General features: G+C 43.3%; 1 protein-coding gene across 1 annotated transcript; it reads left to right on the top strand.

Moving 5' to 3' along the window:
* Positions 1 to 2130: 2130 nt before the first annotated feature.
* On the top strand, positions 2131 to 8319 carry LOC308083687 (general transcription factor 3C polypeptide 1-like; the record flags this gene model as incomplete). Its single annotated transcript, XM_080426001.1, has 1 exon — positions 2131 to 8319. The coding sequence occupies one exon, from the start codon at positions 2131 to 2133 to the stop codon at positions 8317 to 8319; it is 6189 nt and encodes a 2062-aa protein (XP_080282127.1).
* Between the last annotated feature and the right edge of the window lie 6383 nt (positions 8320 to 14702).

The following is a 14702-nucleotide window of genomic DNA, read 5'->3' as shown; positions in this document are numbered from 1 at the left end:
GAAACAGACTGTATCAAATATGACTGACTATCGTAAACAATAAAGAGCCACCTCCCTGACAATATCGCAGAGACAGTTTGTTTATTGTTGGACCACAATTCTTATACAGTATGAGACGATTCTAAGATGACCCAATGTTATTCTCCATAGAGAAATGACTTCCGCAACCCAGGGGATGAACGAGTGACGTCAGGACTTCTGTACTCTATGGGCGGGGAGTTCCAGTGACCACTCCAGGTTTCATAATAACTATGGCCGTAATGCGCAGTCGTTCAGATCAGCGGATCTCCAAAACATAAATCACCATATATGGAATCCCCTGATTAATATGATACGGGCCTGGACTGCATAATTGGGCATGCCTGACACGGAACTCCATAAAAAGGGACACAGACAGACAGATACAGAAATCTCCATATATGGGCATAAAAGGGACATTGGCAGTTGTGTACAACGGGTACTCTGAAAATGGGTACAATGGGTATTGTATAACCGGGTGGGGCATGCATTTCCAACTTTCATCGTTCCAGTAAACCATCCGACCGACTTCAAACCGACTGTGCCTGGCCGACACCAGGCACAGTCGGTTTGAAGTCGGTCGGATAGGCGGTTGTCCGGAACAGCCATTGCCGACCGATACGCCCATATATGGGAATGCCCATATAGGAGCATATACTGATGACGTCAGGGATCTCCATATATGAGCATAAAAGGGACCAAGACAGACAGATACAGAGATCTCCATATATGGGCATAAAAGGGACACAGACCAAGCCCCCAGAACCCAGTGGTTGCATTGAAGCGCATTGGACATGCTGGTCATTCGAGCGAAAACGGTTTCGACCAATGGGCTCGACTCACAAGCTTGCGCACGGGGCAGCGCACAGAGGTGACACAAAACGCGTCACCAATATGACGCAAACCGCATCACAGAAGCCCCAAATAGGCCTCACCCATTACATTTCACAACCCGGAAGAAGGGGTGATTTTGCCTCATGCGCTGGGTGAGCAACTCAATGCAAGTGGATGGGAGAGGATTTCCGGTGCCCTCTCTATTATTTTTAACTCTATGACACAGACACATACAGACCACTATCTGTCTGTCTGACTGTGTCTCCTTTATGCCCATTATGGCGATATCTGTCTGTCCTTGTCCATTTTATGCATATATGGAGATCCCTGTTGTCATCAGTATATGCCCATATATATTGTATTCTCATTCATATTAATATTAATGTTAATGATAATACTTGACCTCCTCCAACGCCACGCTCCCTCCCGCTCCCTCAGGTCTGGGGATGCCAATCTCCTGGAAATACCACAAAAAAATAACAAACACACCTGGGGTGACAGGGCTTTTTGAGTTGCAGCCCCCTCCCTTTGGAACCCACTCCCACCTCACATCAAAGCCGACCCCACCCTTGCCTTGTTCAAAGCCTCCCTCAAAACACACCTTTTCAGACTCACTTTCCCCGCCTAACTCAAATCAAATCTCCCTTTCTGCCTTTTAGTCTTAGCTTATGTTTTTGTCCTTGCTCAATGTTTAGCCTTTTTTTTATAAAGTTGTTTATTTTTGGGTACTATGAAAAGCACTATATAAGTGTGATGTATTATTATTTAATATTAATATTATTCATATTTACCCTATATTGCAGACCAAAGAGGCTACTTGAAGGCCAGTCTGACATCATGGACATCCATATTTGGGCATGTCTGACATCATAGTGACATCATTCCCCCTAGTCCTTCCATGCACTTTCCAAGTATGGACGTCCTCCACTGCTGTGCCCAAATATGGATATATCTATATCACAGCAACATCACATCTACATCACAGCAACATCACGTCTACATCACGGCAAATCGTATAAAAGGAATGGGGAAGGTCGAAGTAACGTCTTCATCTTTCTAAGAATTTATATGACATGATGTAACAACTTTTGCGAAGTAGGTTCTTACCATGTTGATTTTTCTTTTGTTTTGAAATCCGTTAGTGCACATACAATGCGTTTCTATCCTATAGATTCTAGACAAGACTATCTATCTAACACCATTAGCTGGTCGCTCAGCTGATGTCTACAATAAGCTAAATCTGACCTACTTACTCGACGTCCGAGCCAATACAATGCTATGGATGCACTGAGCATAGTGGAGAATGAGGTAGCATTGGACGGTCTGGATGGAATCACCATTCCCTCTCTGTGGATACGTCTGGAGGGTAGAAAGCCAGAGTTTCCTCTCAAACTAGACCTGCACACCAAGGAATTCATTTGGAAGGCGTTGATCTGCAATTGTGACTTGAGCTTTTATGAACTTCCAAAGGAGAGGGATGACGTTCTACTCTCTGACAGGTTTGCAGACATTGACCCAGAAACAGGGATTGAGACAAGGGAGGCGCTTGTTAACCAACAACAAAGGACAGAGATCTACCCGACCCATGTCATAGTGGAAGACAAGAATGGCGTACAGGGCTCCTGTGCATTGTATAAAGAGAGGAAAGATGTCACCAATATTGTCCGCTCCAACGTCAGCACTGCATTGCTCCGCTTAGAAGAGGCTTTCAAAAGGTTTGGCCGGAGGCTTGTTGTTGTGGCATCGCAGGAAGTCAGATTCCGTGCATTGATCGGTCCTGAGGGCGACCCTGACCTGAACCTCGCTGACCACACCTACTGTATACTGGAACGCGTAGGGCGAGCTCGTTGGCAAGGGGAGGTACAAAGGGACCTGGAAATCTCTCTCAGGTTTGATGCCAAAAAGTTGTATTACTTACGGAAGTCTCTTGTCAAGAATGGCCTCATCAGCATGCAAACGTATGTGATTCGAATGCACAATGGACAGCAGCAATACTCCATACTGTTGCTGCTCAACCGCTTCCATGTAAACAGGAGGACCAAATATGACATTTTGATGGAGTCCATGTCCAACATTCTAGCGGAGACACCTGGTCAGTTTGCCACTGTAGTCTCTCTCAGAGAACAACTTAAAGTGACACAAAGGACATTCAGGTTGGTGCAGCAGTATATGCAATCTGCCAAGCTGGTCAGGATAATCAATGCTCCCGTGGAGGACTCGGAACCCAACGCTGGCACTTGTGCCACCAAAAGAGCGACTAAAGTAACAACGCGCTGTTTTCAACTGATAAAGCCATTTGTTAGGAAGGAACTGATTGCGGAAGATGATGATGATGATGATGAAGATGGGGCTGGGACAAGTGCAGTGGGTTTGTCTTCCAAAGGGCGGATCATGGAGCGGGATGTCCTCATGCAGGCCTATCACCTTGTGCTCTCTGTTGGTACCAGAGGTATTTCGTTGAAGGCCATAGGCTCAAGGATGCACATTGGCAAACTGGAGACTCGTATGATATGCCGAATGCTGGACAGGTCTGGCATGATTAAGGCATTCATGGAAGATGAAGGCAAGCAGAGGGTCACCAAATACATCAGCCACAAGTGCGAGAGCATGAGTAACCATTTGCAACAGTTTGCAAAGGAGCGAAACAAGTTGCTCTGTTCATCTGCAATCCCAAAAAACAAGCTTCAAATCCCGAATACACCATCCTCACCTTTCAGGTCAAAATCCAAAGGAAAACACAAAACCACAGTGGAGAAAGAAGAGGTATCCATCATGAGCCCAGAGGTCTCCCTGGGAAAGAATGGATCTCTGAATGTAGCCAGCCATGCAAGCAGTGACAGCATTACATTCGAGGAGATTCCAAAACAGGTCCAGTGTGCTGGGCGATCCAAAAAGGCTCAGGCCAGTAAGATACCGCAGCCTCATGAGACATACCGTCTCCTGAAGAGGAAGAACATGATTGTGGAGTCTGTCCACAGCCTCAAGATCATAGAAGGAATTGGCATGCTTCAAAAAATGATCAACGATGAAGAGAAGACGCATGGCATGACTACAAAAGTGTGTAAGAAGACTATTCAACGTATAATACATAGTCTGTCCAGAGAGGGCTTGGTTAAGATATTCACTACCACAGTCACACGGGATGGTATCAACAAAAAGGTTGATTTTGTGGTTCACCCCTCCATTCAGCCTGACGATGATATAGTGAAGAGCGCTGTTTGTTTCCAGACCTCCAGATCCTTCTCCATTGCACATCTGCTGCAGGCTCAAGAGAATGCTGACACACCTGTTGACTTCAAACCCACAACAGTCATAGGAATGGGCAGGGCTTGGGGATATCAACCCAAGATGCAACGTCTGCGTGTAATCCATACCTTCCTTTGGTACCTCTTGCATGGGCACCCACTCCAGCAGAGCACCAGGGGTACACACCCATCCAGCCAGTCTCCCACGGACAGAACTGCCTCTAATGCTGGTGCTACACACACATTATCATGTGAACACCCTGAGCCCTCAAATCCGTCATTCTCAGGCAACAATCCCCAATTCGGCAACGCACATAATTCACCAAATGCACCCAGACAAACCACCTCCTCTGAAGATCTCTCCTCCCATACGGGGGACCGGTGGAATGCAGGGTCTCCTCACCTGGATGGGATGTTGGCTCTGCCGGATGGAACGTCGGCTCAGCCAGATGGAATGTCGGCTCCCCCAAATCTGAGAGTTTATGTGGATGAGATCTCTTGGAAGAGATTCATTCCTCCGGTTCCCATACACAAGGAGTTTGGCAGCGGCTGGGGCCTCATTGAAGATGTGCTGCTCTGCTTGCCTCTCTCCATCTTTATACAGGTCACACAGATAAACTACATGGTAGATGGGCTGGCAACGTACCTGAAGGATCCTGTGAAGCAACACTGTCTTGTCAGATTCTTACCCGGTACTTTGAAATCGCAGCTTCTTTACAAACAGAAGTATGTCTTCTTTTTCCATGAGCACTTGCAGAGACTGGCCTATATGGGTCTGCTCCAATTTGGTCCAGTGGAGATGTTTCAGGAAAAACAGAAGGTATCTGTTTACTTGAAGAAAACTTCCACGATTGTTGACACAACCAGCTCTGAGCCTCACTACTGGCTGGTCAAAGATCCACCCGACAAACCATTTGAAAGGCGACACTACATGTTCACCACAGTCAAAGATGTGGAAAACTACTGGTTTGACCTTATGTGTGTCTCCCTCAATACACATCTGGGAGTGAACCGTACTAAGAGAGGGATCGTAGGACTTCCTTTGACACATGACCGCGACAATTTCCAGAGATTGGCATACTTGCTCAAAGGCTCCCATGAGCTGTGTGATGACGGTTCGATTCCAGGGGACGGTAGAGGTGCTGGAGGGTTGGATTCATGCTTCTTTGCACACCTTAAACGCAACTGGGACTGGATCACACCGGAAAGTGTTGAGGTAGCAGAGGAGCCTGCTAGCGTGGACCAGCAGGTGGCTGGAGGTAGGAAACGGAAGAGGAAAACACCAAAGAAGGTTGTCGTCCAACCCCCATGCAAGAAAACAAAAGAGCTAAAGATATGTAGCCCCACCCATGATGAAATAGAACATCTGGCTTTGAAGAAAATGACAAGACAGCGTTTCATATGGTCCATACAGGAAGACTCACTGATGATGCTCTGTAGTGTGGCCTCACATCTGCTCAACAGCATGATGACAAGGCAGTTTGTTCCCTCCTGTGTTGTGAGGGCCTTGCTGTACACAGAGTTTGAGATATCTGAAGATAAAACGTCTGTCGTTATCGGGCGACACATGTGTACCATCCTCAAGAATCCTCAGACACTGCTGAACTACCGGGTGTGTTTAGCTGAGGCGTACCAGGACAAGCTTCTGATGGAACTTCTGGAGGAAAAGAAACCCACTAACCCAGATGACCCCAAGGACTGCGCTGCAGCATTCTCCGAGTTCATCAGGCTCCTAAGGCAGAAGTTCAGCTCTGACATGAGCTCCTGCAACAACATGGCTGTCCCCAATACCAAGGAAGAGCTTTTCTCACGGTTTAAGGTTTACACCATAGATGAGGGTAAAGGAATATTCTTGGAAGACTCACTCAGTTGTACAGACGACATTCACGCCATCGTGTTAAATAACTTGATGCAGAGCACTCTGTTGTCTAACTCTCAGATGAAGCTAACCAGGTCCTTCCAGACCTTCAACATCAATAGTAAATATAGTCAGGAAGCGTTGCATCAAGTATTCATCCAGTGCAAGAAGACAGGTGTGGTCAGCCGCCGTCGTGTCAGTGACAAGTGTGGGCCCAAGAAGAACCGAACCCTGCCCATCCTGCCCATGTCCTACCAGATGTCTCAGATATACTTCAGGTCTTTTCTGTGGCGTTTCCCTGCCACATTGTGCACAGATGCCTTCAAGTTCATAAGGACAGTGAATGACATTGGGTCAGTAGATGACATGCCTTTCATTGCATTCTACAATGAAACAGAATGGAGAGATGGGTTAGGGGGCAGAGGAAAGGAGTTGGGGGAAGTAAGTCCGGAAGAGAAAGAAAAGAAGGGTGGGAAGAGTTGCAGGGAGAAAGAAAACAAGTGTGACAAGGAGACAAACATCAGACCATTGACAGTTAACTCATCCACTGAGGACCATGTGGGGGACCCTACTTACCTGGAGGAGCAGACTCAATTGGTACCATCGTCAAGCCCTGCAGCCCAAGCTTCAGAGGAACCCCAGGACTTTTCTAGCATGGTTCAGTTCTCTCTAGAATCCCCAGGCGGAGCTTGTGCAGCATTCCTCAGCCTAATGACTCTAGGATTAGTGTCTGTGCACGTGTCTATACCCAAGCAGGTGGTAATGGTGGACAGTAACTTGGTGGACAATGAAGTTGCCAAGAGTATGGCAACACTGGAGGAAGATGATGAAGATAACAACAATGAAGCTGATGAGTGTGAGGTGTGGAAAAGGTTGCATCTGAAGAGTCATCAGGCATCACACACAAAGTACCTGATGATGCGAGGATACTGCAGTCCAGGCATAGCTCAATTACATAACCTAAGTGTCAATGACAGCATTGTAGTGGAGTCCTGTTTAATAAGTGTGCAGATGCGCAACACTCCTGCTCACCAGATATTTAACCTGGAGCTCTCATCCCCTTTGGACTTCTTCAAATGTGGTCCATCTCAGCTGTCTTCCATACTCACTCATTCTTTTCAACCCCTACCCTCTCTGGATTATCCATCCACTGTGGAGTGTGATGTGCGTTTGATTCAGCAATACGGCTACACCGCTCAGGACGTGCAAGCCTGTGCTGAGATACAGAGGAGCTTAGATGGGGCGGGTGAGAACGGCTTGAGTGAACAGGACTTGTACCAGGCACTCAAACACCTGACAGAAACACAATCTGGTAGCACCAGGAACCTAGAGCAGTATGTGCAGGAGCTGCAGGAACAGGGTCATGTGTTGCAAGTTGGCGGTTTTGGGCCACGTTGGGTGCTTATGCGCCATGCCGGCCCATGGATTCTGACCTCAAAATCCGGGTCCAGGCCCCAGTTCCACACAACCCAGGAAGGAAAACATCCCTTCTGGAGAAGCCAGCACAACTTCTTGACCCGCAAGAGATGCAGAGAAGGCTGTGACAGGCAACAGCAGCCACCAGGGAAAAGAGTGGCTGTGGATACCGAGAGAAGAGAGGGGGGAGGTGGATTCTCAGGAGGGGAGACTGACGGGGAGAAAAACAGCATAGAAGAGTCAGAGGAACAAGAGAGACAGGGAGAGGGCAAGAAAAGCACAGACATTGCATCGAACATTGCATCAACAGAGATGGAGCCAGTAGAGGGGACAGAGAATGTGAGAGAAACAGGGAAGAAGGACATCTGGGAAAACTATGTCACATGGGAGCAGGGGGGTGGAAGGATTCGGACCAAAGAGACTACTAATGCAGGTTCACCATCAGCACCACCCGCAACATCACCAGCTGATAACGATGATGGAGATGATGTGAGTTTCATCAGTCGACCGTGGCGTTTGGTGGACGGCGGTCTGAACGGGCCGGCGTGTAAAGGCATGCTGGAGGCCGTTCTGTTCCACATCATGTCCCGGCCTGGACTCACACGACAGGCACTGGTGGAACACTATAAGGATGTCCTGCAGCCAATGGCCATATCTGAACTTCTACAGGCACTTATAGAGTTGGGTTGTGTGAGGAAGAAAGTCCTTGTCAAAACTCCAAAAGCGTCACTCTTCTCCCGCCCAGGACGTCAGACAGACATGAGGTCTGACGAGGCACATGTTGTCTTTATGAGCCCACCATTAGCTGCTGTCTACGGCTCGCTCAGGTGTTACCCAATGAAGCTATACTGGAACTATTTCACCAAGTTTGACAAAGAGCAGGCATGTCACAATGGCTTTTCCTCATATTACCTGGTCACACGTGCATATTTTCAAAGTCCCTGTTAAGAAAGTCTAAACACATGATACATGTATAAAAGTAATGGTTTTAAAAATGTTTTAAAAAAAAAAAGACTTTGAATAATGTTGTAATGAACTAGTTCATTATTTTTTGGGCGGTTGGGGCAGTCTGTTTCACGGTCAGCCACTGGAGCAGTAATCGGTGGGAAGGGGCCGTACCTCTCTCCAGGGGTTGACATTAATGATTGTCCGATTGTCAAGAGTACCAGTAAAAAGATAATAATATAATTTTATATTCTGGCAAGTGGAGCTTGCTTTCTGGTTGCCTGATCGGGCAAGTGGATTTTTGAAGAAAAACAAATCATTTTCTTAGACACTGCAAAGCAACCTTTGCTATTGACACATGAGATATATTCGTCCATAAACACAATCGAACATCCTTGTACTCTGTTCAGAGTGCTCTCTCTCTCTCTCTCTCTCTCTCTCTCTCTCATTCTCTCTCTCTCTCTCTCTCTCTCTCTCTCTCATCTCTCTCTCTCTCTCTCTCTCTTCTCTCTCTCTCTCTCTCTCTCTCTCTCTCTCTCTCTCTCTCTCTCTCTCTCTCTCTCTCTCCTCTCTCTCTCTCTCTCTCTCTCTCTCTCTCTCTCTCTCTCTCTCGACATGTAAATATGTACTGTACCAGCTGACATGAGCGACTAAGTGAGAAAGAAATGATGGCATGTTTCAGTCATACTGTGTGTGTCTTATACTAAGTGTTTGTTGCTTGTAGATCAGCTAAATATATGTGGTGTACAGGGAACAAAGGAGCAAGTATAGATCCCTGGGGACCCAGTAGGTCAGTAGGTTTTACGTGTTAAAGGAAATCAATAACTAAGTTGATGAATGAATGAATAAGTAAATACAGATGCACACAAGCCGCACGCGCGCACACGCACACGCACACACACACACACACACACACACACACACATACACACACACACACAGTCTTGATTAAAATCTATCAATGTCATGTTTGACTAATAGTGTGAAAAGTCACATGAGCAGGTCAGTTTATTTCCAGTTTGCACCTGAAAATGTTTTTCTTACATACAAATAAAGAACTATCATAAGATTCTGCAACTGATATATTTTGCATATTGAAATATAATATGCCTGCAGTGATATATTTGAAGAGATATGGAATAATATGCCTGCATTATTGTGTTCATAAAGGTGCAACTTTGAGAATCATTGGTTGTTTTCACAGGAGCAAGCCGCGATTATTTTTGTCGTCACCAAAGTAGGGAGGTCGATAGAATGAGTGTCAAATAGGCTCCAAACGGGGAAAAAAATAGATGACAACCCGTCCCATTGTGAGCTTGTAGATTGTCTATGCCATACATGGGCAACTGGCGTCCCGGGGGCCACATGCGGCCCCCACCTTCACTTAATGTGGCCCGCAGGTTAATATCGGAATACTGATATATTATTGATTTCAGCTGTTACAATTCCAACCATGCAAACATGACCCGCTTTAATTACTTAAGTCTTTATTAGTAGCTTAATGACTAGAATTAAAATTCTATTGTCTTTTTTATGTCCAATGTATTTGTATTTAAGCTCATAACGTTAACTAAATGCCTTTGAATTAAATAAAAATATAACTTTTTGGGGGATTTGTGGGTCCAGGATAGGGCTATTCAGCCACCAAAGAACTCACCGATAGAAGTGGACGTCATCATCGGATTCGATGGACAACCATAAGCAAGCAAGCAAGTGTGTGTGTGTGTGTGTGTGTGTGTGTGTGTGTGTGTGTGTGTGTGTGTGTGTGTGTGTGTGTATACACACATAGGAATGGATTCTCTCTCTGTATTGCATTTTATTATTGTCTGTCACTTTTTTCTGCTTTTTTACCTGCCCACTTTTGATACATTGTATAAACAATTGACTGAGTAGCCACACAGGTGGGCAGAGTATATGTTGTCACGGAGGATGTCACTATAAATCAGAGTGATCAGTCACGCCTGTGTATAGCACCTGATGAGGCCAACACGGCGAAACGCGTCATGCGAATAAAGCACAAATGAAGCATTAAAGGGGTAGTTCACCCCCCAAATAACTTTTTTTCTATTGATTACTCACCCCATGGAGCCTTGAATTCATGGATATTTATTTGTTTTTGTCGCATTCCTTCCTTTATTATTTGATTATAATAAATTTAGCCCCATTGATTCCGGTAGGAGACACAAATGCATTTGTGTCTCCTACCGGAATCAATGGGGACACATTTATTATAATCAAATTATTGGCTTAGGAATGTGACAAAAACAAAAAAATATCTATGAATTCAAGGCTCCAGATGGTCAGTAATCAATAGAAAAAAAGTTATTTTGGGGGTGAACTACCCCTTTAACCGTGTCTGAGTCCTGTCCATCGTCATTGGAGTGGAATAAATATATATATATATATATATATTTTTAACAGTTGTGCTTTGTCAAGTTATTGATTTAATTTATTATTATTATTTTTTAGATCAGCAGGTTCACACAATGGTGTCAATGTTTTATCATCAAACATAACAAAAATAAATGAGTCCATTTTGTACCTCCACATACCCCTAGAGCAGGGGTCTTCAATGTTTTTTCAGCCCAATGACCCCTTAGCTGAGAGAGGGATGAAGCAGGGACCCATATATTTCATAGATGGCTTCATTAGACTTGTTTGACAGCACTATCATTGTACGGTCACCAACCAGTCGCACCTACTGTACGTCTGATCGGCTACAGCAGCCACAATGGGCCAGGAGTTCGGGAAATAGGAGGTGTAAATAAAAGTAGATATTACTCAAACCTGTGTCTCTGATGTTTTTTTTTATTTACTAACACAAATACAAACATACATTAACACTCCCAGTAGTCAACCATACTACTAGAAGGTCAGTCAAACTACTAACCAAGCCAGTAATCAGACATATTACTTACAAGCTCAGTCTAACATGTCTAACTTTAACCTCGCCAGTAGACACACATTCTACTAACAAGGTAAAAAAAACACAGAAACAACCACGGCAATATTACCGACATGAATCTTCACACAAACTATAAACATATCAGCATATAGAATAGTTGTGTAATAAAGTTTTCTAATCTCTACTCACTGCCGGCTTATCCCGATCTCCAACGAAACTAGACTTCCCCCACTGACTCCACAGAGACACAAAGGGATGTTGCCTCCCTCCGGACACTTAGGGCCGTTTCACACTCAGGTCCCGGGTGCGCATTCCAGACCGCTTGGCTAGTGTGAATGTAGCGAATCGACCCGCGAAACGGATCACCGTTCCGTTCCCGAAACCACCTCGGGAGGCAGTCTCGGATCCGAATCATGCGTTTTCGGGTACGGTAGCTGCAATGTGAAAGCAAGCGTACCGTTAGACGGAAGTGGCCCGCTATTTGGAATAGGTGACGGTATATAAACTCGACAAAAACAGCCAACAAAAACACAGCTCTTCTAGCCGGTGCTACTGAATGAATGAAAACGCCCCAGAATGCATTGCGCACTTAAAGGGCTGGTGCATATTACTCTTAAGGTGGAACATAACAATTGAAATAATAATAAACTTATATGGGAGCCTTTCTAACAATTTTACTCATTCAATTCTGAACCGATTCTTAAAATTTAAAATTCTCTATTAGCTGTGAATGGCCTTCTTTCATGTCTATCAGTCATGAAACATTGGCGGGTCTCCATCGCGCATTTCAGGTGCGCGAGCAGCGCATATAGTATATCTTGTGGGTATCTTGTGGAGTTTCAGCTACTATGCATCCCAGAAATATATAGCTTATAAGGCTTTGTAATTTGAAATTTGTAAGTAAATATGGTAACTCATTTAGATGTAGGCCTACGTAGGTTTATAGTTTCCCAAGGACTATAGCCGTTTCACTCATGATGCAATTTCTCCTGAATGCACAGTTTAGTTTATCCCTTCTAAATAGCTTATGTGAGCATAATAAAGAATAGCAGAATAATACATTAAATTACTATCCAAAATACATTATAATGAGCATTATGAGGACCAGTTATATGAAGATAATATATAATATAATATTATAATGAGCATAATGAAGAATAGCAGAATAATTACTATCCAAAATAAATGAGAAGTTTCTTTTTATTAATTCTACAGTTTCACACACAAACGTGGGCTACAAAAACGAAACATCTCTGTGCTTTATTGTCATAAATTGCACTCTTCTACCATATGAATCTGTCATTCATAATTATTGATGTAATTCACATGTATGTCTGTATTTGTTTGTTTGTTGATGTGGGCAACGAGACCAAAGTTATTTTGGTCTCATTTTAGTTTGTTTAAATGTGTTTTCTTTATTGCTTGTCAGAATTAACTTACTTGTTAACTATGGTAGGCTATTCCCTTATGCTTAAAAAAAAACGTGTATCTTTTATTTGACCTTTTCTTCAATTGTAGCATAAAATAAGGTAACTCATGTTTTGAAAAGTGCTATATAAATAAAGTTATTGTTTTATTATTATGTAGCCTACTTAAACCCTCTATTCTCAGTAAAAACGGACCTACTTTTCTTGGACGCTTTTATCTGTCAACACCAAATCTCTCTGTCAAAAATAGCAGATCTACAAGCTCACAACGCGTCGCGCGTTGTGAGCTTGTAGATTGGCTATTTTTGGCTTATGTTCCCCCCATGCTGGGGTTCATGTGGTTAATACTATTCATAATAATGTAATGGTGTTTTAATTTTGTCAAGGCACCTTGAAATAAAATATTAATATTATCCAGTGAAAACATTAGCTAATGTTTTCATATCACTGGATAATATTAATATTTTATATTGCACGTGCATGATGTTTTCATGATGAGTAGTGTTATTCAGTTCTCACCGCAACTCCGCCCCCTTGCTTTCAACATATTTAAACGCATTTTTGTGCGAGACCAGCACAAATATTGTCGCATAGTTGATGACGTCTGTGTCCACAGGGGAAACACTGTGCATGCCGCCACCTGTAGGATCGGGGGTGTATATGCATGTGTTCTGTGGTGCGATAGGATCTATGCCCAATGTGAATGCAGGCCACTGAGGCCAGCATTCGAATTGGGAAACGTTTTCAATGAAAACGGATCCAGTGAGAAACGGCCCTTAGAGAACACAATAGGTAGGCCGCACTCTTAGTGATGGCACAGCCTGGCATCGTAAGCCATGTACTTCACACATGTCTATACTCAGTGGTGTAAAGTAACTAAGTACATTTACTCAAGTACTGTACTTAAGTACAATGTTGAGGTACTTTTACTTTACTGGAGTATTTCCAATTGTCTATACATTTACTTCTACTCCATTACATCTCAGAGGCAAATATTGTACTTTTACTCCACTACAATTGTTTGAAAACTTTAGTTACTAGTTACTTTTCAGATATAAATTATGATATTGTGAAACACACATTAACCATTTTAGCCCTATTTTATAACTAGGCTATTTGAAAATAGCCGATCTACAAGCGACACGCTGTGAGCTTGTAGATCTGCTATTTTCAAACATTTTAGTACTTTTACTTTTGGTATTTTAAGTATATTTTGATGGCAATACTTTTGTACTTTTACTCAAGTAACATTTTGAATTCCGGACTTTTACTTGTAACAGAGAACTTCTGCATTGCAGTATTGATACTTTGACTTAAATAAAACATTTTAGTACTTTTTCCACCACTGTCTATACTAGGAACATCTTACATTGTCTGCAAACAGCTCCAACCCCATACTCGGAACAGCTTACATGTTGCTCAACTTAAAAGTTACGCACTTCACACATAACATACATTTATGCACACCAAACATGTTCAACATAAATCCCCCAATTTGTCATTTTAATCCTTTTAAGAATCCAAAATTCCAAATTCTATTTTGAAAATTGAAATAACTTTACATCAAAAGCAAATTACTACCAATTGAATTAGAAACAATTATTCACCACCTGTTTTACATTTTAAGAGTTAAATTAACCCAGAACACAAATTAATCTGACATATAGTTGCCTGTCTACATTTAAAATGAACACTACAAGTCCATCTTCTTTGGAACACTCATATGTTCTTGTCATCCCACTTAAACCCCTTTCAATTTGACGTTCCTAATTTGGGCATGTCGTTCATGGGCAAAGTTTTAAACGCTTCAAAATAGTAAAATAGCAGATCTACAAGCCCAGTTGCTCAAAACCTGGCAGGTCAGCCATTTTAGCCGTTTTTGCGCAACATCATCGTACAACTAAGTATATAAAATAGAGCTTAAGTGGCAAACACAAATCCTGATAGACAAATATTTCGCTCCTATTGTCATCAATGCACCCTACTTAACTCCTTTCATCACAACTTAGAGGTAGGCAGTAAATTAATACATTCATCATCATCATGCAAGTTAT

The sequence above is a fragment of the Gymnoscopelus braueri genome (assembly GCF_963280865.1).
Source record: "Gymnoscopelus braueri genome assembly, chromosome: 4".
Taxonomy (NCBI): Eukaryota; Metazoa; Chordata; class Actinopteri; order Myctophiformes; family Myctophidae; genus Gymnoscopelus; species Gymnoscopelus braueri.
The sequence above is the reverse complement of the archived record's forward strand: the minus strand, read 5'-3'. Positions and strand labels throughout refer to the sequence as shown.